The sequence below is a fragment of the Tamandua tetradactyla genome, chromosome 7 (assembly GCF_023851605.1).
Source record: "Tamandua tetradactyla isolate mTamTet1 chromosome 7, mTamTet1.pri, whole genome shotgun sequence".
NCBI classification, from domain to species: domain Eukaryota; kingdom Metazoa; phylum Chordata; class Mammalia; order Pilosa; family Myrmecophagidae; genus Tamandua; species Tamandua tetradactyla.
The window spans coordinates 99,894,269-99,920,024 of record NC_135333.1 but is presented as its reverse complement, the minus strand read 5'-3'; the positions used below and the strand labels follow the sequence as shown (position 1 = coordinate 99,920,024).

The 25,756-nt window shown below is 36.8% G+C and overlaps 1 protein-coding gene across 32 annotated transcripts in view; it reads right to left on the bottom strand.

Annotated features, from left to right (window-relative positions):
* MUC19 (mucin 19, oligomeric) overlaps nt 1–25,756 on the bottom strand; it is a 137,753-nt gene that overhangs the window by 77,221 nt on the left and 34,776 nt on the right. For 26 of the 32 annotated variants that reach the window (XM_077170533.1, XM_077170561.1, XM_077170552.1 and 23 more), the window contains 12 exons: nt 25,594–25,746; nt 24,167–24,319; nt 23,254–23,406; nt 21,905–21,979; nt 21,303–21,512; nt 20,816–20,962; nt 20,414–20,491; nt 18,926–19,081; nt 17,583–17,657; nt 16,980–17,189; nt 16,506–16,652; nt 15,570–15,695 (listed from right to left, as the gene is read on the bottom strand). In XM_077170533.1, the coding sequence (XP_077026648.1) occupies nt 15,570–15,695; nt 16,506–16,652; nt 16,980–17,189; nt 17,583–17,657; nt 18,926–19,081; nt 20,414–20,491; nt 20,816–20,962; nt 21,303–21,512; nt 21,905–21,979; nt 23,254–23,406; nt 24,167–24,319; nt 25,594–25,746 (1,683 nt within the window). Of the gene's footprint in view, nt 1–15,569; nt 15,696–16,022; nt 16,216–16,505; nt 16,653–16,979; nt 17,190–17,582; nt 17,658–18,925; nt 19,082–20,413; nt 20,492–20,815; nt 20,963–21,302; nt 21,513–21,904; nt 21,980–23,253; nt 23,407–24,166; nt 24,320–25,593; nt 25,747–25,756 lie in introns of those variants that run through there. The other 6 variants (XM_077170536.1, XM_077170535.1, XM_077170537.1 and 3 more) reach the window with 6 other exon arrangements.

The following is a 25,756-nucleotide window of genomic DNA, read 5'->3' as shown; positions in this document are numbered from 1 at the left end:
AGCTCCACCATATTTTTTCTTAGCCCAAAACTAACATATCTGGTCTTTGCTTCTAACATAGAAATAAAATGGTGTAAATTGATAGAGGAAAGAAAAATCAATTCAAAATTTGCCAGTAGAGCCCAAGATTAGACCATCTGAGCCACTGGCCTCAAGTCCACTGCTGCTCATGTAGCTCTGACCAGCTCCACTGCTTTCGAAATCCCTTTGACCTACATTCCCAAAAACTGAATCACAAATTTCCAGATATGTCATCAAAAGTATGCTTGCCACTTCTTCCACTGGTACAAAGTAAGCAATGCAATGTAAATACGGTCAGAATATATTTCAACTGAGCGTGGAGTCATGAATGGACATCTGCACACTGTGGTTTATGGCAGCAATGTTCATGATTTATAATGGATGGAGGTGGTCTAATAGTACAACAACTGAGGGAAGAAGGAGGAACTATGGTATATACATAAGATGGATTACTGAGCAGCTGCAAGAAGGAATGAAGTGAGGGAGAGCCAAGATGGTGGCTTAGTCAGGTGTGGGATTTAGTTCATCCTCCAGAGCAGCTAATAAATAGCCAGGAACAGTGCAGAACAACTGCTGGGGCCACGTCAGTGACTGGACGCACAGTGTACCCTAGCCTGGACCAGCTGCTTGCTGTGAGTCCACCCAGAACCGTGAGTTCCCCAAACTGCAATGGCCCACCACAGGGTGCTTCCCAGAGGGCAAAGGAAAGAGACTTTACCAGCAGCAGGGACTGGGCACAATCAAGCTCCAAGTGTGGAATTAATTAACTAATTTAGACTACTAAAAATAGGCCCCCAGATCAGCTGAACCTCCAGTGAAAGCGAGTTCACTGGTGTTTGCCCCAGCACAGAGGGGGCAGGGCTGACAGAAAAACAAAAAAGAAAAAGAGAACAGAGGTCATTCTGTATTTGAAAAAGTCTGGGCCCTGAAGGAATGGAGGGAGTACACAGGACATGGAGATACACAGAGCAACATACCAACTTAAGCTCTTGATCGGCAAACCCAAGGAAGGGGAGTCCTGCTCTGAAAAGGATTTTTCTCTTTCTTTTTTGTGACTGTGTTTTTACAACTTGACTACTCTTTAGATATAGCTGCAAGGCTTCTCAGGCTCCAGCTGCCCGAGGCATAGGCAGACTTAAGCTTATTTAAGAGTTTGTCTGCAGCCTGTGCCTTCCCTAGGAGAGGGGTAGGGCCCAGCTCAGGTGGAATCCCTCCCTCAAGGAATTCAGACCCCAGAGTCTGGAAAAATGAAGCAATTAAAGCCAGCCTACAACCTCGCCTCTGTCACCACCACACCCCCAGCATGGAGAGTCTACTGAAGTTAAAGGCACCACATCACTTTATGCTGGTGGGACCCACAGGTGGAAAAGTGTCACATACTGGGCAGGATAGGAAAAATGCAGAGTCCAGAGACTTCATAGGAAAGCCTTTCAACATGTTGGGTCTCACCCTCAGGGAAAAATGACTCTTTCCTCCTGAGAGGAGGTCAGTTTGGTCTGGGAAAATCTGGTTGGGGTCTATAATACCTAAGTAGACCCTCCTAAGAGAGGTGATAAAAGGCACCATACAGGCAGAGCAAGAAACAAACAAACAAAAAAAAAAACAAGAAAAATTCTGATCTGTTAAACAAAACCTAAGCTAGAGGACTAGAAAAAGCTGAACTGAATGTCAAAGAACAGACAGACAACAAAGTCATCCAGCAAGAAAATCCTAGGTAAAAAAAAAAGTGAAAACAATCTCCAGAATAAACTAATTAAGGTAATTAAATGCCTAGACACCAGTAAAAAATAACGACTTATACTAGGAAAATTGAAGATATGACCCAGTCAAAGGAACAAACCAACAATTCAAATGAGATTCAGGAGTTGAAACAATTAATTCAGAATGTTCAAATAGACATGGAAGACCTCATCAAAAATCAAATCAATGAATTGAGAGAGGATATAAAGAAGGCAAGGAATGAACAAAAAGAAGAAATTTAAAGTCTGAAAAAAATTACAGAACTTATGAGAATGAAAGGCACAGTAGAAGAGATAAAAAAAAAAAAAAGCAATGGAAGCCTGCAATGTTAGAATTCAAGAGGCAGAAGTTAGGATTAGTGAGCAGGAGGACAGTACATCTGAAATCCAACAAACAAAAGATAATATAGGAAAAGAATGGAAAACTATGAGTAGGGACTCAGGGAATTGAATGACAACATGAAGTGCACAAATATACATGTTGTGGGTGTCCCGGAAGGAGCAGACAGGGGAAAATGAGAAGAAAAACTAATGGAGGAAATAATTACTGAAAATTTCCCAACTGTTATGAAAGACTTAAAATCACAGATCCATGAAGTGCGGTGTACCCCAAACAGAATAGATCCAAATTGACGTACTCCAAGACACTTACTAATCAGAATGTTAGTTTTCAAAGAGAAAGATAGAATCTTGAAAACAGCAAGAGAAAAGCAATCCATCATATACAAGGAAGCCCAATCAGACTATGTGTAGATTTCTCAGCAGAAACCATGGAGGTGAGAAGATAGTGGGAATTTTATATTTAAGTTACTAAAAGAGAAAAACTGCCATCCAAGAATTCTATATCCAGCAAAATTGTCCTTCAAAAATGAGGGGGAAATTAAAACACTTTCAGACAAAAACATCACTGAGAGAATTTGTGACCAAGAGACCAGCTCTGCAAGAAATACTAAAGGGAGCACTAGAGACAGATACAAAAAGACAGGAGAGAGAGATGTGGAGAACAGTATAGAAATGAAGACTATTAGTAAAACTAAAAAGGAGAAAAATTAGATATGACATATAAAATCCAAAAGGCAAAATGGTAGAAGAAAGTACTGCCCATACAGTAATAGAACTAAATGTTAATGGATTAAACTCCCCAATCAAAAGACATAGACTGGCAGAATGGATTCAAAAAAACATGACCGACCTATATGCTGTCTACAGGAAATACATCTTAGACCCAAGGATAAACATAGGTTGAAAGTGAAAAGTTGGGAAAAGATATTTCATGCAAATAACAATCAGAAAAGAGCAGGAGTAGCTATATTAATATCCAACAAATTAGACTTCAAATGTAAAAATGTTAAAAGAGACAAAGAAGGACACTATGTATTAATAAAAGGAACAATTCAACAAGAAGACATAACAATCATAAATATTTATGCACCCAGCTGGAATGCTCCAAAAAACATGAGGCAAACACTGAAAAGAGAAATAGACACATCTATCACAGTAATTGGAGACTTCAATTCCTCATTCTCACCAATGGACAGAACATCTAGACAGAGGATCAATAAAGAAACAGAGAATTTGAATAATACAATAAATGAGCTAGACTTAACAGACATTTATAAAACATTACAACCCACAATAGCAGGATACACCTTTTTCTCAAGTGCTCATGGATCATTCTCAAGGATAGAATATATTCTGGGTCACAAAGCAAGTCTCAATAAATTTAAAAAGACTGAAATCATACTAAACACTTTCTCAGATCATAAAGAAATGAGGTTGGAAATCAGTAATAGGCAGAGTACAAGAAAATTCACAAATATATGGAGACTCAACAACACACTCTTAAATAACCAGTGGGTCAAGGAAGAAATTGCAAGAGAAATCAGTAAATATCATGAGGGAAATGAAAATGAAAACACAGCATATTAAAATTTATGGGATGTAGCAAAGGCAGTGCTAAGAGGGAAATTTATTGCCCTAAATGCCTATATCAAAAAAGAAGAAAGAGCAAAAATTAAGGAATTAACTGTCCACTTGGAAGAACTAGAGAAAGAACAGCAAACTAACCCCAAAACAAGCAAAAGGAAAGAAATAATGAAGATTAGATCAGAAATAAATGAAATTGAGAACATGAAAACAACTGAGAAAATCAACAAAACCAGAAGTTGGTTCTATGAGAAAATCAATAAGATACATAGACCCTTAGCAAGGTTGACAAAAAGAAGAAGAGAGAGGATGCAAATAAATAAAATCAGAAATGGAAGAGGAGACATAACCACCATCCCCACAGAAATAAAGGAAGTAATGAGAGTATACTAAGAACAACTTTATACTAACAAACTCGACAATGTAGATGAAATGGATAACTTTCTAGAAAGGCATGAACAACCAACATTGACTCAAGAAGAAATAGACAACCTCAACAAACCAATCACAAGTAAAAGAACTGAATCAGTCATTAAGAAGCTCCCCAAAAAGAAAAGTCCATGAACAGATGGCTTCACATGAGAATTCTACAAACATTCAGGAAAGAATTAGTACCAATCCTGCTCAAACTCTTCAAAAACATTGAAGAGGAGGGAATGCTTCCTAACTCATTCTACGAAGCCAACATCACCCTCATGCCAAAGGAAGACAAAGATATTACAAGAAAAGAAAACTGCAGACCAATCTCTCTAGTGAATATAGATGCAAAAATCCTCAACAAAATTCTCGCAAATCGAATCCAGCAGCACATTAAAAGAATTATACACCATGACCAAGTAGGATTCATCCCAGGTATGCAAGGATGGTCCAACATAAGAAAATCTATTAATGTAATACACCATATCAACAAATCAAAGCAGAAAAGCCACATGATCATCTCGATTGATACAGAAAAGGCATTTGACAAAATTCAACATACTTTCTTGTTGAAAACACTTCAAAGGATAGGAATAGAAGGGAACATCCTCAACATGATAAAGGGAATATATGAAAAACCCACAAGTAACACCATCCTAAATGGGAAAAAACTGAAAACTTTCCCCCTCAGATCAGGAACAAGACAAGGATGTCCACTATCACAATTGTTATTCAACACTGAGTTGGAAGTTCTAACTAGAGCAATTAGACAGGAAAAAGAAATACAAGGCATCAAAATTTGAAAGTAAGAAGTAAAACTCTCACTGCTTGCAGGTAATATAATACTATATGTCAAAAACCCAAAAAAATCTGCAGCAAAACTACTAAAGCTGGTAAGTGAGTACAGCAAAGGGGCAGGTTACAAGATCAACACTCAAAAATCTGTAGTGTTTCTATACATTAGTAATGAACAACCTGAGGGGGAAATCAAGAAAAAAATTCCATTTCCAATAGCAATCAAAAGAATAAAATATTTAGGAATAAATTTAACTAAAGATACAAAAGACCTATACAAAGAAAATGATGAGAAATTGTCAAAAGAAATCACAGAAGACTTAAATAAATAGAAGGGCATACCGTGTTCATGGATTGGAAGACTAAATATAGTTAAGATGTCACTTCTACCTAAATTGATTTACAGATTCAATGCAATACCAATTAAAAATCCCAAAAACTTACTTTTCAGAAATAGAAAAATGGATAGCCAAATTTATCTGGAAAGGCAGGGTGCCCTGAATAGCTAAAAATATCCTGAGAAAGAAAAATGAAGTCAGAGGTCTCATGCTACCTGACTTTAAGGTGTATTATGAAGCTACAGTGGTCAAAACAGCATTCTACTGGCATAAAGATAGATATACTGATCAATGGAATTGAATAGAGTGTTCAGATATAGACCCTATCATCTATGGACAATTGATCTTTGATAAGGCAGTCAAGCCAACTCACCTGGGACAGAACAGTCTCTTCAATAAATAGTGTCTAGAGAACTGGATATCCACATGCAAAAGAATGAAAGAGGATCTCTAACTCACACCCTACACAAAAATTAATTCAAAATGGGTCAAAGACCTAAAAATTAGATTTAAGACCATAAAACTTTTAGAAGAAATCTTATAAATCTTATAATAGGAGGTGGTTTCCTAGACCTTACACCGAAAGCATGAGCACTGAAGAAAGAAAGAAATGGGAACTCCTCAAAATTAAACACTTTTGTGCATCAAAGAACTTCATCAAGAAAGTAAAGCCTACACAATGGGAGATAATATTTGGAAATGATAAATCAGATAAAGGTCTAGTATCCAGAATATATACAGAGATTGTTCATCCAACAACAAAAAGACAGACAACCCAATTACAAAATGGGCAAATGACATGAACAGACACTTCTCAGATGAGGAAATACAAATGGACAAAAGGCACATGAATAGATGCTCAACTTCCCTGGCTATTAGGGAAATGCAAATCAAAATCACAATGAGATATTATCTCACACCCACCAGAATTGCCATTATCAATAAAACAGAAAATGGCAAGTGCTAGAGAGGATGTAGAGAAAGAGCACATTTATCCATTGTTGGTGGGAATGTCAAATGGTACAAATGCAGTGGAAGGCAGTTTGGTGGAAGCTTCTTCAGGAAGCTAAGTATAGAACTACCATATGACCCAGTAATACCATTGCTAGGTATCTACTCAAGGGCATGAGGGCAAGGACACAAATGGACATTTGCACACCAATGTTTATAGCAGCATTATTTACATTCACCAAGAGATGTCAACAGCCAAAAGGTCTACCAATAGATGAGTGGCTAAACAAGCTGTGGTATATACATACAATGGAATATTATGCAGCTGTAAAACAGAATAAATTAATGAAGTATGTAACAACATGGATGGACCTTAAGGACTTTATGCTGAGTGAGATTAGCCAGAAACATAAGCACAAATACTGTATGGTCTCACTGATATGAACTGATATTAGTGAAAAAACTTGGAGAATTTCAGTTGGTAACAGAGACCATCAGGAGATAGAAAGAGGGTAGATATTGGGTAATTGGAGTGGAAGGGATACAGATTGTGCAACAAGACTAATTGTAAAAATTCAGAAATGGATAGCACAATACTGCCTAATTATAATACAATAATGTTAGAACACTGAATGAATCTGAATGTGAGAATGAAAGAGGGAGGAGACCTGGGGGCACAAATAAAATCAGAAGGAAAGATATACAATAAAGACTGAGATGTATAAGCTAGGAATGCCTAGAGTGTATAATGATAGTGACTAAATGTACAAATTTAAAAATGTTTTTGCATGAGGAAGAACAAAGGAATGTCAATACTGCAGGGTGTTGAAAATAGATGGTAATTCATATTTTAAAACTAACTTATGTTTGAGATTAAAGCAAAAAAATGTTTATTTGGTACAAAATTCATATTTTGACTAGGGTATTTCCTAATATAACTTATGTGGACAGCTTAATTGAAAACCATAATGCTTGGAACCTTGAGTAGGGCATGAGACTTGTAGGTTTGTCCAGAGTGATGCCCCAATAAATCCCAGAGTGATTTCAACAGTGAATAAAAAAGTATTTGCAAAGTCCCCTTGGGGGAATGGTGAGAAAGGGGGAAAATTCAACTTCCCCAAGTGGAGAATTCTTGATATTCTCAAAAGCAGTGGGGACAACCAAAGCAAAAGACTGAGCCCCAATCTTGGGGTTTGTTCATATGAAACTTAACCACACAAAAGATTGGCTAAGCCTACTTAAAATGAGGCCTAAGAGTCACCCCCAAGAGAACCTCTTCTGTTACTCAGATGTGGCCTCTCTCTCTCAGCCAACATGACAAGCAAGCTCACTGCCCTCCCCCGGTCTATGTGGGACATGTCTCCCAGGGGTGTGGACCTTCCTGGCAACATGGGACAGAAATCTTAGAATGAGCTGAAACTCAGCATCAGGGGATTTAGAAAACCTCAACCAAAAGGGGGAAGAGCGAAATGAGACAAAATAGTCAGTGGCTAAGAGATTCCAAACAGAGTTGAGAGGTTATCCTGGAGGTTATTCTTATGTATTAAATAGATAGATATCACCTGTTTAGTTAAGGTGTAATGGAGAGGCTGAAGGGAACTGTCTGAAAATGTAGAGCTGTGCTCCAGTAGCCACGTTTCTAGAAGATGATTGTATAACGATATAGCTTTTGCAATGTGACTGTGTGACTGAGAAAACCTTTTGTCTGATGCTCCTTTTATCTACCTTATCTACAGATGAGTAAAACATATGGATTAAAATAAATAAATAATAGGGGGAACAATTGTTAAAATAAATTTAGTAGGTTGAAATGCTGGTGATCAATGGAAGGGAGGGGTAAGGGGTACGGTATGTATGAATTTTTTCTGTTTTCTTTTTATTTCTTTTTCTGAATTGATGCAAATGTTCTAAAAATGATCATGGTGATGAATACACAACTATGTGATGATATTGTGAGCTACTGATTATATACTATGTATGCACTGCATATGTATAAAGATTTCTCAATAAAAATATTTAAAAAATATATATATATATATCATCAAATTTTATGATTCCTCGCTATTTTATCCACAGAAATTAAACATCAACCTGTAAACTACTGGAATTAGGTGATTTAATATCTTTTATTTCATTTCAAATATGACCATTATCACTAAATTTATTCGAACCAGAACCTCCAAACCAAATTCAGTTTCACCCTCCTTTTGTCCTCATCCAAAACTAAAAGATCCCACTTTTCTGATAATAGACAAATAAATGCAATAAATTCATTGAGGTAAGGAGAAAGAATTAGAGATTTCACTAGAGCACAGCTCAAGATTAGACTGCCTGAGCCACTTGCATCAAGTCTATTGCTGCTAATATCACTCCAAGCAGATCCACCATTTCTAAATCCCCTTTGACCAACTTCCCCAAAACCATATCCCCAATTTCCGGGTATGTCACCTAAAATATTATCTCCAATTTTTCCATTGGAAGCACCTACAGATGCAAAATAATTGTCATCAGAACTTACTTCACTAAAAATTATGATTCAGAAAATTTTATCCACAGAAATTAAACATCAACCCTAAATCTCTGGAATTAGGTTCTTTAACTTTCATTCAACTTCCACTACAGCCCTTATAGCAACATTTATTTGAACCTAACCTCTAAAATCAAATTCAGATTCACCCTCCTTTTGTCCTGATCCAAAACAAAAAGATCAAATTTATTTCCTAACACCAAACAAAATGTTTTAAATTGACTAAGGAAAGGCAAAAACAATCGAGATTTTGCCAGAGCAGAGCAAAGATTAGACTACATGAGACCACTGGCATCAAAATCACTGCTGCTCTTTTCACTCCAGGTAGATCCACTGCTTCCAAATCCCTTTTGACTATCTTTCCAAAAACCAGGTCCTGAATTTCTGGATGTGTCACCTAACATATTAACACTACTTCTTGCATTGGTACCAACTACAGAATGAAAAGTAACAGTCATCAGTACATACTTCTGTAAATTTTATGATGCATAAAGACTTTTTGACAGATATTACTCATCAACTGCTTACCACTAGAAATAGATTATTTAATATCTTTCATTCTATTCCTATTATGGCTATATTTACTAAATTTATTTAAACCAGCTCAGAAATCAGATTCAACTTCATAATCCTTTTGTCCTGATCCAAAACCAAAGATCAGGTCATTTTGCTGACTAAAAATAAAATGTTACCGATTGATGAAGGAAAGGAAAAATTAATTCAGATTTTGCCAGGAGAGAGCCCAAGATTAGACTACCTTAACCAGTGGCATTAAGATCACTGCTGTTCATTTCATTCCAACTAGTACCACTGCTTCCAAATCCCTTTGACCAACTTTCCCAAAATCAGATTCTGAATTTCCTGGTGTGTCACCTAAAGTATTATCACCACTTCTTGGATAGGTACCACCTATAGAATGCAAAATAATTATCATCACAACATAATTCAGTATATTTTATGATTCAGAACTATTTTAACCACAGAAATTAAATATCAATCCTTAAACAACTGAAAATAGATTCTTAATCTTTTATTCCACTTAAACTATGGCCATTATCAGCAAATTTATTTGACCCAGAACCTCCAAAACCAAATTCAGTCAAATCCTCCTTTTGCCCTAATTCAAAAACAAAAGGTCAAGACTTTAGCTAATCAGGAATAAAATATTATCAATTAATTGAGGAAAGGCAAAATTAATACACAATTCACCAAGGGAGAGCTCAAGATTTAGGCTACCTAAGACTGGCATCAAGACCACTGCTGCTTTTTCACTCCACCTTGATCCACTGTTTCCAAATCCCTTTTCACCAACTTTCCAAGAACCATATCCTGAGTTTCTGGATGTGTTACCTAAAGTATTATAGACACTTTTTGTCTTAGTACCACCTACCAAATGAAAAATACTTGTCATCAGAACATAGTCCAATGTATTTTATGATTCATAACTATTTTATCCACAGATATTGCACTTCAATCCCTAAAACACTAGAAATAGATTCCTTAATATCCTTCATTCAGGAAAAAAGAGTTGATTGTGGTGATAAAAATTTAAGCCCTCTAGTCTCCTATATTATGGAACAGATAGAAGGAAAAATATGAGAGGATCATATAGTAACTCATGACATACTCTGGGATCTGTCCTGTAACTACTTTTTGAAGAGTGATTTGAAAACTATTGTTTTCTTATTTCTTTGCTTTGTATGTATGTTATATTATACAGTAAAAAAGTTTTTTAAAAAATCCTTCATTCCATTTCCACTATGGACACTATAATCAAATTTATATGACTAAGATGCTCCAACACTGAATTCAGCTTCACCCTCCTTTTGTTCTGATCCAAAACAAAATGATCAGATCTTTTGCTGAGAATAAAATGTCATCAATTATATTCTCACAAGCAGTGTGGACAACCAAAGCTATAGGCTGAGCCCCCAGTCTTGGGGTTTGTTCACATGAAACTTAACCCCACAAAGGATAGGTCAAGTCTACTTAAAATTTAGGCCTAAGAGTCACCCCCAAGAGAGCCTCTTTTGTTGCTCAGATGTGGCCCCTCTCTCCAGCCAAAACGACGAGCAGTCTCACCACCCTCCCCCTCTCTGCGTGGGACATGACTCCCAGGGGTGTGGACCTTCCTGGCAATGTGGGACAGAGATCCTGGAATGAGCTGAGACTCAGCATCAAGGGACTGAGAAAAACCCTAGAATGAGCTGAGAATTAACATCAAGGGATTGAGAGAAACTTCTCGACCAAAAGGGGGAAGAGTAAAATGAGACAAAGTGTCAATGGCTGAGAGATTCCAAACAGAGTCCAGAGGTTATCCTGTAGGTTAATCTTATACATTAAGTAGATATCACCTTGTTGTTCAAGATGTAGTGGAGAGGCTGGAGGGAATTGCCTGAAAATGTAGTGTTGTGTTCCAGTAGCCATGTTCTTGATGATGAATGAACAATGATATAGCTTTCACAATGAGACTCTGTGAATGTGAAAACCTTATGTCTGATGCTCCTTTTAGCTACTATATCAACAGAAGAGTAGAACATATGGAATAAAAATAAATAATAGGGGGAACAAATGTTAAAATAAATTCAGTTTGAAATAGTGGTAAATGAAAGCGAGGGGTAAGAGGTGTGGTATGTATAGTCTTTTTTTTCTCTATTATCGTTTTATTTCTTTTTCTGTTGTCTTTTTATTTCTTTTTCTAAATCGATGCAAATGTACTAAGAAATGATGAATATGCAACTATGTGATGATATTAAGAATTACTGATTGTGTATATAGAATAGAATGATATCTAAATGTTTTGTTAATTTTTTTAATTAATAAAAAAAGCTTAAAAAAATCACACACACAAAAAAAAGTAATCAATTAATTGTGGAAAGGAACAATCAATTAAGAATTCACCAAGTAGAGCCCAAGATTAGACTACCTGAGGCATTGGCATCAATGTCACTGCTGCTCTTTTCACTGCAGTAAGATCCACTGCTTCCAATGCCATTTTGACCACCTATCCCCGAACCAGATTCTAAATTTCTGGATGTGTCCCCTGAAGTACTATCACCACTTTTTGCCTTGGTACCACATACTGAATGCAAAATAATTGTCATCAGAACATACTTCATTGCACTTTATGATTCATAATTATTTTGTCCACAGATGTTACTCTTCAGCTCCTGACCACTGGAACTAGGTTCTTTAATGTTTTTCAATCAATTCCACTGTGGTCCTTATCTCCAAAGTTATTTGAACCAGAACCTCCAAAACCAAATTCAACTTAACTTTGCTTTTGTCTTAATCCAATCTGGTCTTTTTAGTAAGTGAGAATAAAACATAATCAATCGATTGAAGAAAGGCAAGATTAATTTACATTTCATCAGTGCAGAGTCCAAAATTAGACTATCTGAGCCACTGAGACCAAGACCACTGCTATTCTTTTCACTCAACTTAGATTCACAGCTTCCAAATCCCTTTTGACAACTTTCTCAAAACCAAGTCCTAAATTACTGATGTGTCCTCTGAAGTACTATTTTCATTTTTTGCCTTGGTACCACCTACAGATTGCAAAATGTCATCAAAACATACTTCAATGATTATATAATTCATTACCATTTTGTCCACAGTATTACACCTCCAACCCTAAACCATTGGAACTAGATTCTTTTATGTTTTTCATTCCAATTCCTTGGAACATTCCAATGTTGATATGGACTTATCAGCAAATTTATTTAAACCAGAAACTCCAAAGCCAAATTCATCTTTAACCTCCTTTGTCCTAATCCAAAATAAAAAAAATAAGGTCTTTTGGCTAACTGTGAATAAAATATTATCAATTGCTCAAGGAAAGGGACAATCAATAAAGAATTCATCAGAGCAGAGCCCAAGATTAGACTACCTGAGCCACTGGCATCAAGATAACTGATGCTCTTTTTGCTCCACCTAGATCTACTGCTTCCAAATCCCTTTTCACCACTTTTATGCAGAGCTAGATCCTGAATTTCCAGATATGTACCCTGAAGTACTACTGCCACTGAGACTTGCTACCATCTACCAAATGTAAAATACTTGCCATCAGAACATATCTCACTAAATTTTATGATCCGTAACTGTCTTATCCAAAGATATTACTCTTCAGTCCCTAACCAGTGGAATTAGATTCTCTAATGTTTTTCAATCAAATCCACTATGGCCTTTTCACCAAATTTATCTGAACCAGAACCTCCAAAACCAAATTCAACTTCACTCTGCTTTTGTTCTGATCCAAAACCAAAGATCTAGTCTTTTTGGTAAGAAAGATTAAATTGTCATCATTGATTGAAGAAAGGCAAAAATCAATTTATATTTACCAGTGCAGAGACCAAGATTAGACTACCTAAACCACTACCATCAAAATCAGTGCAGCTCTGTTCACTCTTCCTAGATCCACGGCTTCCAAATCCCTTTTAACTACCTTTTGCAAAACCAGATCCTGAATTTTCAGATGTATCCCCTGAAGTACTGTCGTCACTTTTTGCATTGGTACCTCCTACTGAATGCAGAATACTTCTCATCAGAGCATGTTTCACTAACGACATGCTTCACTAAATTTCATGTTTCATAACTATTTTATCCACACATAATACACTTCAACCCTGAACCACTGGTACTACATTCTTTAATTTCTTATTCCATTTAAACTGTGGCAGTATTACCACATTTATTGAACCAGAAACTCCAAAGCCAAATTCATCATCACTATTCCATTTGCCTTGATCCAAAATCAAAAGATCAAGTCATTTTACTAACCATGCATAAAATGTTATCAATTGATTGAGGAAATCAAAATCAAAATCTTGGGGAGCCCAAGACTAGACTACCTGAGCCACTGGCATCAAGATATCTCCAGCTAGATACAATGCTCCACCTAGATACAATGCTTCCACATCCCTTTTGACCACCTTTTTGCAGAACCAGATCCTGAATTTTTCATGTGTCTCCTGAAGTACTATTAGCATTTAGACTTGCTATAATCTACCCAATGCAAAACACTTGTCATCAGAAATATGTCGCTAAATTTTATTACTCATAACTATTTTATCCATAGATATTACTCTTCAGTTCCTAACCAATGGAAATAGATGTCTTAATGTTTTTCATTCATTTCCACTTATCACTAAATTTACTTCCCCTGAAACTCCAAAGCCAAATTCAACTATACCCTTCTTAGTCCTACCAAAATCAAAAATCAAGCCTAGGGCGGGCCATGGTGGCTCAGTAGGCAGAGTTCTCGCCTGTCATGCCGGAGACCCGGGTTTAATTCCCAGTGCCTGCCCATGCCAAAAGAAAAAAAAAAAAAGAAAAAAAATCAAGCCTATTGGCCCACTGAGAATAAAATGCTACCATTTGTTGAGGAACGGCGCAATCAATTTAGATTTTGCCAGAGAAGACCAAGTTTAGACTACCTGAGCCACTGCCATCAAGATCACAATTGCTCTTGTCACTTCAGCTAGATCCATTGTTTCCAAAACTCATCTCACCACCTTACCCAGAATCAGATTGTGAATTCCCATATGTGTCCCCTGAATATCTATCACCAGCTTTTGCCTTGATACCACCTACTGAATGCAAAATAATTGTCATCAGAAGACGCTTCACTAAATTTTGTGTTTCGTAACAATTTTATCCATGCATAATACACTTCAACACTAAGCCACTGGTACTACATTCTTTAATTTCTTACTCCATTCAAACTACAGGCATTATCAACATATTTATTGAACCAGACACTCCAAAGCCAAATTCACCATCACCCTGCCTTTGTCTTGATCCAAAACCAAAAGATCAGGCTTTCGTTAGCTCTGAATAAAATGTGATCAATTGCTTGAGGAAATCAAAATCAATTCAAACCCCTCCACAGGAGAGCCCAAGATTAGACTATCTGAGTCACTGGTAGCAAGATCACTGCTGTTCTTTTCCTACCAACTAGTTCTAATGCTTCCAACTTCATTTAGTACACCTTTCTGAGAACCAGATCCTCAATTTCCAGTTGTGTCCCCCGAAGTACTTTGACCACTTTTAGTCTCGGTACCAGCTACCAAATGAAAATATTTGTCATAAGATTATACTTCACTAAATCATATGATCATGACTATTTTGTCCACAGATATGGCTTTTCTACACCTAAAACAACAGCGCTAGATTCTTTAATAGTTTTCATACCATTTCCACTATGGCCTTTATCATCAAATTCATTTCAACCAGAACATCCAAAGCCAAATTCTGATTCACCCTCCTTTCCCCTGATCAAAGGCAAAAGATCAGTCTTTTAGCTAGCAGAGAAAAAAAGTTTTCAATTGCTTAATGAAAGACACAATCAATCTAGATTTCACCAGAGCAGACCAAGCTTAGACAACATGAATCACTGCCATCAAGATCATTGTTTTTCTTGTCACTCCAGCTAGATCCACTGCTTCCAAATACCTTCTGACCACCTTTCCCAGAACCAGATAGTGAATTTCCAGATGTGTCCCCTGAACAATTTTTGCCTTGGTACCACCTAACAAATGCAAAACAAGTGCCTTCAGAACATATTTCCATACATTTCGTGATTCATAACTATTTTATCCACACATATTGCACTTCATCCCCTAAACCATGGGTACTAGATTCTTTAATCTTTTATTTCATTTCCACAATGGGCTTCATCACCACATTTACTGAACCAGAACCATCAAAGCCAAATTCATCTTTACCCTTCTTTTTTCCTGAGCAAAAAACAGAAGATTAGGTTCTTTTGCTAACCGAGAATAAAATGTTATCAACTGATTGAGGAAATCAAAATCAATTCAGAACTCGCCGGAGAAGAGTCCAAAATTAGACTACCTGATCCAAATCCATTTTGACCACCTTCCGGAGAACCAGATCCTGAATTTACAGGTGCTTCCCCTGAAGAACTACCGCTGGATGATTCCCCTGAAGTACTATCATCACTTTTAGTCTTGGTAGCACCTACCAAATGGAAAATACTTGTGATAAGGTTATGTATCATTAAATTTTATGATTCATGACTATATTGTCCATTGATATTATACTTCTAACCCTAAACCAATGAAACTAAATTTTTAAAATATTTTTCATTCCATTTCCACTATGGCCCTCATCCTCAAATTTATTTCAACCAGAACAACCAAAGCCAAATTCGGCATCACCCTCTTTTTTAACTCATAAAATCCAAAAGATCAGGTCTTTTGTTTATTGGGGAAAAAATGTTTTCCATTGATAAAGGAAAGGCATGATAAATTTAGATTTCACCTGAGAAGACCAAGTTAAGACTACCTGAGGCACTGCCATCAGCTTCGCTGCTGCTCTTTTCATTCCTCCTAGATTCACTCCTTCTAAATCCCTTTTGACCATCTTTCTTAGAACCAGATCCTGAATTTCCTGATATGTCCCCTGAGGTACTAGCACCAGTTTTTCCCTTAGTATTACCTACTGAATGCAAAATAATTGTCATCAGAATAGATTTCAAAATATTTTATGATTAATAACTGCTTTCTTCACATATATTGCACTTCAAACCCTAAACAATTAGTCCTGCATTCTTTAATCTTTAATTCCATTGCCACTATGGGCCATATCATCACATTTATTGAACCAGAACCTCCAAAGCCAAATTCATCTTCACACTCCTTTTGTCCTAACACAAAACCAAAGACCAAGAGATCAGGTCTTTTCTTAAACGTGAAACAAATGTTATCACCTGATTAAGGAAAATCAAAATCAATTCAGAACTCTCCAGAGATCCTAAAATTAGACTACCTGAGTCACTGGCATCAAGATCACTGTTATCCCCGCTTGGAGATATGCTGTTTCCAAATCCCTTTTCACCACCTTTCCCAGTAACAGATCCTGAATTACCAGTCGTGACTCCTGGAGTACTACCAGCACTTTTTGTCGTGGTACCACCTACAGATTGCAAAATAAATGACATCAGAAAATACTTCAATACATTTTAGATTTTATGATGATTCAGTTCACAGGTATCACCCTTAGGACTTAAGCCATTGGAATTAGAGTATTTAATGATTTTCATTCCAATTCCACTATGGCCATTATCACCAAATTTATTTCAATAAGAATCTTCAAAGTCAAACTGAGCTACACCCTCCTTTTGTCCTGATCCTAAACAAAAGAACAAATGTCCATGCTAAATGAGAACAAAATGTTATCAGTTGATTAAGGAAAGCAGAAATTGATTCTAATTCGCCAGAGGAGAGCTCAAGATTAAACTACCTGAACCAGTGGGAACAAGAACATTTTTGTTCTTTTTCTTCCGCCTAGATCGAGGGCTTCCAACTCCATTTTGACCAACTTCCTCAGAATCAGATTCTGACTTTAAGGCTGTTTCCCCTGATGTGCTTTCACTGGATGATTCCTCTGAACTACCTTCGCTGGATGAGTCCCCTGGAGTATTATCGTTACGTTTTGTCTTGGAACCACCTACTAAATGGAAAATACTTGTCAGAAGATTAGACTTCATTAAATTTTAAGATTCATATTATTATATCCACATATATTACTCTTCCACCCATAACACTGGAATAAGATTCTTCAATATTTTTCATTCCATTTCCCCATGCAATTTATCATCAATTTTTTTTAAACCAGAACCTTGAAACCCAAATTCACCTTTACCTTCCTTAGCCCTGATCCAAAACCAAAACATCTGGTCTTTTGGCTAGCTGAAAAAAACTCTACATTTGATTAAGGAAAGGCACAATCAATCCAGATTTTGGCAGAGCATACCAAATTTTGACTACCTGAGCCACTACCATCAAGATCACTGCTGCTCTTTTCACTCCTCCCATATCCACTACTCCAATACCCTTTGACTACCTTTCCCAGAACCAGATCCTGAATTTCCAGGTGTGTCTCCTGAAGTACTATCACCAGGTTTTGCCTTAGTAGCACCTACCAAAAGGAAAATAATTGTCATCAGAGCATATTCAATACATTTCATGCTTCATAACTCTTTTATCCACACATACGAAACTTCAATCCTTAAACCACTGGTACTACATCCTTTAATCTTTCATTCCATTGACACTATTGGCTTTATTTTATCACTACATTTAGTGAACCAGAAACTCCAAAGCCAAATTCACGTTCACCCTCCTTTTGTTCTAGTTGAAAACTAAAGATCATGTTCTTTTGCTAACCATGGATAAAATGTTGTCAGTTAATTCAGGAAAGCCAAAATCAATTCAAAATTCGCAAATAGAGAGACCAATATTAGACTACCTGAGGCACTGGAATCAAGATCACTGTAGCTCTTTTCCCTCCACCTGGATCTACTATTTCCAAGTCCCTTTTGACTACCTTTCCCAGAACCAGATCCTGAATTTTTGTATGTGTTCCCTGAAGTACTACCAAAAATTTTTGCCTTGGTACCATTTACAGATTGCAATATTGTCATCAGATAATATCGAAATAAATTTTAAGGTTCATAATGATTTTGTCCACAGACATTATTCTTAAGCCTTAAGCCCTAAACCACTGGAATTAGAATATTTAATATTTCATTCCATTTCCATAAGGCCCTTATCATCAAGTATATTTCACTGAGAACCTCCAAAGCCAAATTCAACACCCTCCTTTTGTCCTGATCCAAACCCAAAAAACCTGGTGATTTTGCAAATGAGAAAAAATGTTATCAATTGAGTGAGGAAAGTCAAAATAATTCAGAATATGCCAGAGGTGAGACCATGACAAGACTACCTAGGCCACTGGCAATGAGATCACTGCTGTTATTTTCCCTCCACCTAGATCCCCTGCTCCCAAATCTATTTAACCACCTTCCACAACCAGATCCTGAATATCCAGACGTTTCCCCTGAAATACTATCATCAATGTTTGCCTTGGTACTACCTACCAAATGGAAAATCTTTTCATAAGATTATACTTCACCAGATTGTATGATTTATGACACTTTTGCCAACAGATATTACTCTTCGACCCCTAAACTATTGGAACATGATTCTTTAATATCTTTCATTCCACTTCTACTATGGCCCTTATCACCAAATTTATTTCACCTAGAACATCCAAAGACAAATTTAGCTTCACCTTCCTTTCGTCCTCATAAAATCTTTTGTCAGTCGAGGAAAAAATGTTTTCTACTGATTATAGAAAGGCACAATCAATTTACAGTTCACCAAAGCTGGCCAAGCTTAGACTACCTGATCCACTGCCATCAAGATCACTGCCGCTGTTTTCACTTGGTTCGGGTTCACTGCTTCCAGTACCATTTTGATCACCTTTCTCAGAACCGGATCCTGAATTTCCGGGTGTGTCCCCTAAAGTACTATCACCAGGTTCTGCCTTGGTATCATCTACTAAAAGGAAAATAATTGTCATCAGAACAAATTCAGTACATTTCAGCATTCATACCTATTTTGTCCACACATGCTGCACTTTAACCCTTAAACTACTGGTACTACATCCTTTAACCTTTTATTCCATTGCCACTATGGGCATTACCACTACACTTAGTGAACAAGAATCTCCAAAGCCAAATTCACCTTCATCCTCCTTTTGTTCTGGTTGAAAACCAAAAGATCAGATTCTTTCCTTCATCTTTCCTTGATTAAGGAAAACCAAAATCAATTCAGAACTCAAAAGCAGAGAGCCCAAAATTAGACTACTTGAGCCACTGGCATCAAGCTGCAGCTCTTTTCCCTCCACTTACATCTACTGCTCCAAATCCCTTTTGACTACCTTTCCCAGTACCAGATCCTGTATTTCTGGATGTGTTCCGTGAAGTAATACCAGTGAGTTTTGCTTTGGTACCACCTACAGATTGCAAATGTGTTGTCATCAGAAAATATTGCAATAAATCTTATATTTCATAATGATGTTGTCCATAGATACCACCCTTAAGATTTAAACCATAAGAATTAGATTATTTAACATTTTTCATTGTATTTCCACAAGGCCCTTATCATCAAGTATACTTCAACAAGAACCTCCAAACCCAAATTCAACTTCACCCTCCTTTTATACTGATCAAAACCAAAAAAAATCCAGTGATTTTGCAAAAGAGAATAAAATGTTATCGATTGATTGAGCAAAGTCAAAGTTAATCCAGAGTTCGTCAGAGGACAGCCCATAATAAGACTACTTAGGCCACTAGCAAGATCACTGCTGCTCTTTACACTCCATGTAGATCCACCACTTCAAAATCTATTTTGACCACCCTCCACAGAACCAGATCCTGAATTTTAAATGTTTCCCGGAAGTACGATCATCAATGTTTGCCTTGATATCACCTACCAAATGGAAAATCCTTGTCATAAGATTATATTTTACTAAATTTTATGATTCATCACTCTTTCGTCCACAGACATTATTCTTGGACTCCTAAACCATCGGAACATGATTCTTTAGTAATTCTCATTCCATTTCCACTATGGCCCTTATCACCAAATTTATTTCAACCAGAACATCCAAAACCAAATTCAGCCTCAACATCCCTTTATCTTCATGAAGTCCAAAAGATCAGATCTTGTCAGTCAAGGAAAAAAATGTTTTCTATTGACTATAAAAAGGCAGAATCAATTTACATTTCACCAGAACAGACCATTCAGACTACCTATGCCACTGTCATCAAAATTACTGCCACTCTTTTCCTTCTTCCTAGAGCCATGCCTTCCAAATCCCTTTTTTACCATCTTTCCCAGATTCAGGTTCAGAATTTCCTGATGTGTCCCCTGAAGTACTATCACCAGGTTCTGCCTTCACACCACCTAACGAATGTAAAATAATTATCATCAGAATATATTTCAAAATATTTTATGATTAATAACTGCTTTCTTCACATATATTACACTTCAAACCCTAAACAATTAGTCCTGCATTCCTTAATCTTTAATTCCATTGCCACTATGGGCATTATTACCACATTTATTAAACCAGAACCTCCAAAGCCAAATTCATCTTTATCTCCTTCGTCCTGATACAAAACCAAAAGATCAGGTCCTTTAGCTAACCATGAAAAAATGTTATCAACTGAATGAGGAAAACCATAATCAATTCAGAACTTTCCAGAGGAGATCCTAAAATTAGACTACCTGAGTCACTGGCATCAAGATCACTGTTATCCCCGCTTGGAGATACGCTGTTTCCAAATCCCTTTTCATCACCTTTCCCCGTAACAGATGCTGAATTACCAGTCGTGACTCCTGGAGTACTACCAGCACTTTTTGTCGTGGTACCACCTACAGATTGCAAATTATTGCCATCAGAAAATACTTCAATACATTTTAAAATGTATTTTAGATTACATAATGATTTAGTTCACAGTTATCACCCTTAACACTTAAACCATAGGAATTAGAGTATTTAATGATTTCATTCTATTTGCACCATGGCCATTATCACAAAAATTATTTCAAGAACATCCTCCAAAGCCAAATTCAACTACACCACATTCTGTTCTGATCCCAAACCAAAAAACAAACAAGCGTTTATGTTAAATGAGAACAAAATGTTATCAATTGATTACGGAAAGCAAAAATTGATTCTAATTCGCCAGAGGAGAGCTCAAGATTAAACTACCTGAACCAGTGGGAACAAGAACATTTTTGTTCTTTTTCTTCCGCCTAGATCGAGGGCTTCCAACTCCATTTTGACCAACTTCCTCAGAATCAGATTCTGACTTTAAGGCTGTTTCCCCTGATGTGCTTTCACTGGATGATTCCTCTGAACTACCTTCGCTGGATGATTCCCCTGAAGAACTATCATCACTTTTTGTCTTGGAACCACCTACTAAATGGAAAATACTTTTCAGAAGATTAGACTTCATTAAATTTTAAGATTCATATTTTTTATCCACATATATTACTCTTCCACCCATAACACTGGAATAAGATTCTTCAATATTTTTCATTCCATTTCCCTATGAATTTACCACCAAATTTTTTTAAACCAGAACCTTGAAACCCAAATTCACCTTTACCTTCCTTAGCCCTGATCCAAAACCAAAACATCTGGTCTTTTGGCTAGCGGAAAAAAAACTCTACATTTGATTAAGGAAAGGCACAATCAATCCAGATTTTGGCAGAGCATACCAAATTTTGACTACCTGAGCCACTACCATCAAGATCACTGCTGCTCTTTTCACTCCTCCCATATCCACTACTCCAATACCCTTTGACTACCTTTCCCAGAACCAGATCGTGAATTTCCAGGTGTGTCTCCTGAAGTACTATCACCAGGTTCTGCCTTAGTAGCGCCTACCAAAAGGAAAATAATTTTCATCAGAGCATATTCAATACATTTCGTGCTTCATAACTCTTTTATCTACATATATGAAACTTAACTCCTTAAGCCATGATACCACATAGTTTAGTCTTTTATTCCATTTCAGCTATTTGCTTTATCACTACATTTAGTGAACCAGAACCTCCAAAACCAAATTCATCTTCACCCTCCTTTTGTCCTGGTACAAAAAAAAAAAAGGGTTTTGCTAACTGTGAATAAAATGTATCAATTGATTAAGGAAACCCAAAATTAATTCAAAACTTGCCATAAAAGAGCCCAAGATAAGCGTACCTGTTTCACTGGCAACAAAATCACTGTAGGTCTTTTCCTTTCACCTAGATCTATTACTTCCAAATCCCTTTTGACCACCTTTCCCAGAACCAGATCCTAAATTTCTGGATGTGTTCCCTGAAGTACTACCAAAAATTTTTGTATGCAACCTACAGATTGCAAAATTATTTTCATCAGAAAATACTGCAATACATTCTATGGTTCATAACGAGTTTGTCCACAGATATCACCCTCAAGCCTTGAGCCCTAAACCACTGGAATTAGAATATTTAATAATTTTCATTCCATTTCCATAAGGCCTTTATCACCAAGTTTATTTCACTGAAAACCTCCAAAGCCAAATTCAACATCACCCTCCTTTTGTCCTGATTCAAACCCAAAAAATCCGGTGATTTTGCAAATGAGAATAAAATGTTCTCAATTGGCTGAGGAAAGTCAAAATCAATTCAAGACTTGCCAGAGAACAGTACATAGCAAGACTACCTAGGGCACTGGCAATAGGATCACTGCTACTCTTTTCACTCCCCCTAGATCCACTGATTCCACATCAATTTGGACACCTTCCACAGAACCAGATCCTGAATTCCCAGATGTTTCCCTGAAGTACCATCCTCAATGCTTTCCTTGGTACCACATACCAAATGGAAAATCCTTCCCATAGATTATACTTCATTAAATTTGATGATGCGTGGCCTCTTATACACAGATACTACTCTTTGATTCTTAACCACTGGAACATGATTCTTTAATATCTTTCATTCCATTTCCACTATGTCTTACATTACAAAATTTATTTCACCCAGAACATCCAAAGCCAAATTCGGCTTCATGCTCCTTTAGTCCTCATGCTATCCAAAAGATCAGGTCTTCTTTTTGCAAGGAAAAAAATGTTTTCTATTGATTATAAAAAGGTGAATCAATTTACACTTCACCAGAGCAGACCAGTTTAGACTACCTGAGTCACTGTCACCAAGATCACTGCTGCTCTTTTCACTCCTCCCAGATTCACTGCTTCCAACACCCTTTTGACCACCTGTCACAGAGTCAGATCCTAAATTCCCAGATGTGTCCCCTGAAGTACTTTCATCAGGTTTTGCCTTGGTATCACCTACCAAAACAAAAATAATTGTCATCAGAACATATGCAATATATTTTATTATTCATAACTCTTATGCACAACTATTGTACTTTAACCCTTAAACCACTGGTACCACATTCTTTTATCTTTTCTTCCATTGTCGCTATGGGCTTTATCACTACATGTAGTGAATGAGAACCTCCAAACCCAATTTCATCAACATCCTCCTTTTGTCCTAATTCAAAACCAAAAGTTCTGATGATTTTCCAAATGAAAAGAAAATGTTATCCATTGACTGAGGAAAGTAAAAATCAATTCAGAATTCACCAGAGGAGAGCCCATGACAAGACTAGGCCACTGGCAATAAGATCCCTCCTGCTCTTTGCACTCCACCTAGATCCACCGATTCCAAATCTATTTGGCCACCTTCCACAAACAGATCCTGAATTTCCAGATATTTCCCCTGAAGTACTATCATCAATGTGTGCCTTGATACACCCTACCAATGGAAAAATCCTTGTCATAAGAATATACTTCATTAAATCGTATAATTCAATGCACTTTGGTCCACACATATTACTCTTGGACTGCTAAACCATTGGAACATGATTCCTTAATATCTTTCATTCCATTTCCACTATGGCACTTATTATCAAATTTATTTCAACCAGAACCTCCAAATTTATTTCAACCAGAACCTTTTGTTAGTCAAGGAAAAAAAAGTCTTCAGTTGATTATAGAAAGGCTCAATCAATTTAGATTTTGCCAAATCAAACCAAATTCAGACTACCTGAACCAGTGCCATCAAGATCATTGCCACTCTTTTCATCTGTGCCAGATCCACTGCTTCCAATACCCTTTTGATCACCTTTCCCAGAACCAGAATCTGAATTTCCAGGTGTATCCCCTGAAGTACTATCACCAGGTTTTGCCTTGGTACCACCTACCAAAAAAAAAATAATTGTCATCAGAACATATTCAATGCATTTTATGCTTCATAACTCTTTAATCCACTCATATGACACTTCAGTCCTTGAATCACTGGTACTACATTCTTTAATTCCATTGTAACTATTTGCTTTATCACTACATTTAGTGAATCAGAACCTCCAAAGCCAAATTCATCTTCACCCTCCTTTTGTCCTGGTCCGACCTAAAAGATCATGTCCCTCTTAACGTTGAATAAAATGTTATCAGTTGATCGAGGAAAGACAAAATCAATTCAGTACTTGCCAGAGGAGAGCCCAAGATTAGACTAACTGAGTTATTGGCATCAGGATCACTGTAGCTCTTTTCCCTCCATCTACATTTACTGCTTCTAAAATTCCTTTTGACCACCTTAGCCAGAACCAGATCTTGACTTTCAGGATGTGTTCCCTGAAGTACTACAAACAAGTTATGCCTTGGTACCACCAACAGATTGCAAAATTATGGTCATCAGATAATACTGAAATTCATTTTATGATTCTTAATGATGTTGCCCAAAGATATCACCCTTAAGTCTTAAACCACTGGAATTAAATTACCTAATATTTTTCATCCACTTCCATAAAGCCCTTATCACAAACTTTATTTCAACGAGAACCTCCAAGCCAAGATTCAGCATCACCCTCCTTTCGTCATGATGCAAAAGCAAAACTGTCAATGATTTTGCAAATGAGAAAGAAGTGATACCCACTGACTAAAATAAGTCAAAATCAATTCAGAATTTGCAAGAGAAGAGGCCATGACTAGACCTCTTAGGGGACTGGGAACAAGATCCCTGCTGCTCTTTTCACTTCACCTATATATATTGCTTCAAAATCTATTTGGCCACCTTCCAAAACCAGATCCTGAATTTCCAGATGTTTTCCCTGAAGAATTATCATCAATGTGTGCCTTTGTACAACCTACCAAATGGAAAATCCTTGTCATAAGATTACACTTCACTAAATTGTATGATTCAATGTACTTTGGTCCACAAATATTACTCTTGGACTCCTAAGCCATTGGAACATGATTCTTTAATATCTTTCATTCCATTTCCACTATGGACCTTATCACCAAATTTATTTCATCCAGAACCTCCAAAGACAAATTCAGCTTCACCATCCTTTTGTATTCATAAAATCCAAAAAGATGAGGCCTTTTTATAGTCAAGGGAAAAAATGTCTTCTATTGATTATAGAAAGGCACAATCAATTTAGATTTTGCCAGATCAGACCAAATTCAAACTACCTGAGCCAGTGCCATCAAGATCACTGCCACTCTTGTCACTCCTCTCAGATCCACTGCTTCCAATACCCTCCTGATCACTTTTCCCAGAACCAGATCCTGATTTCCCAGGTGTGTCCCCTGATGTACTATCGCCAGGTTTTCCCTTGGTACCACCTACCAAAAG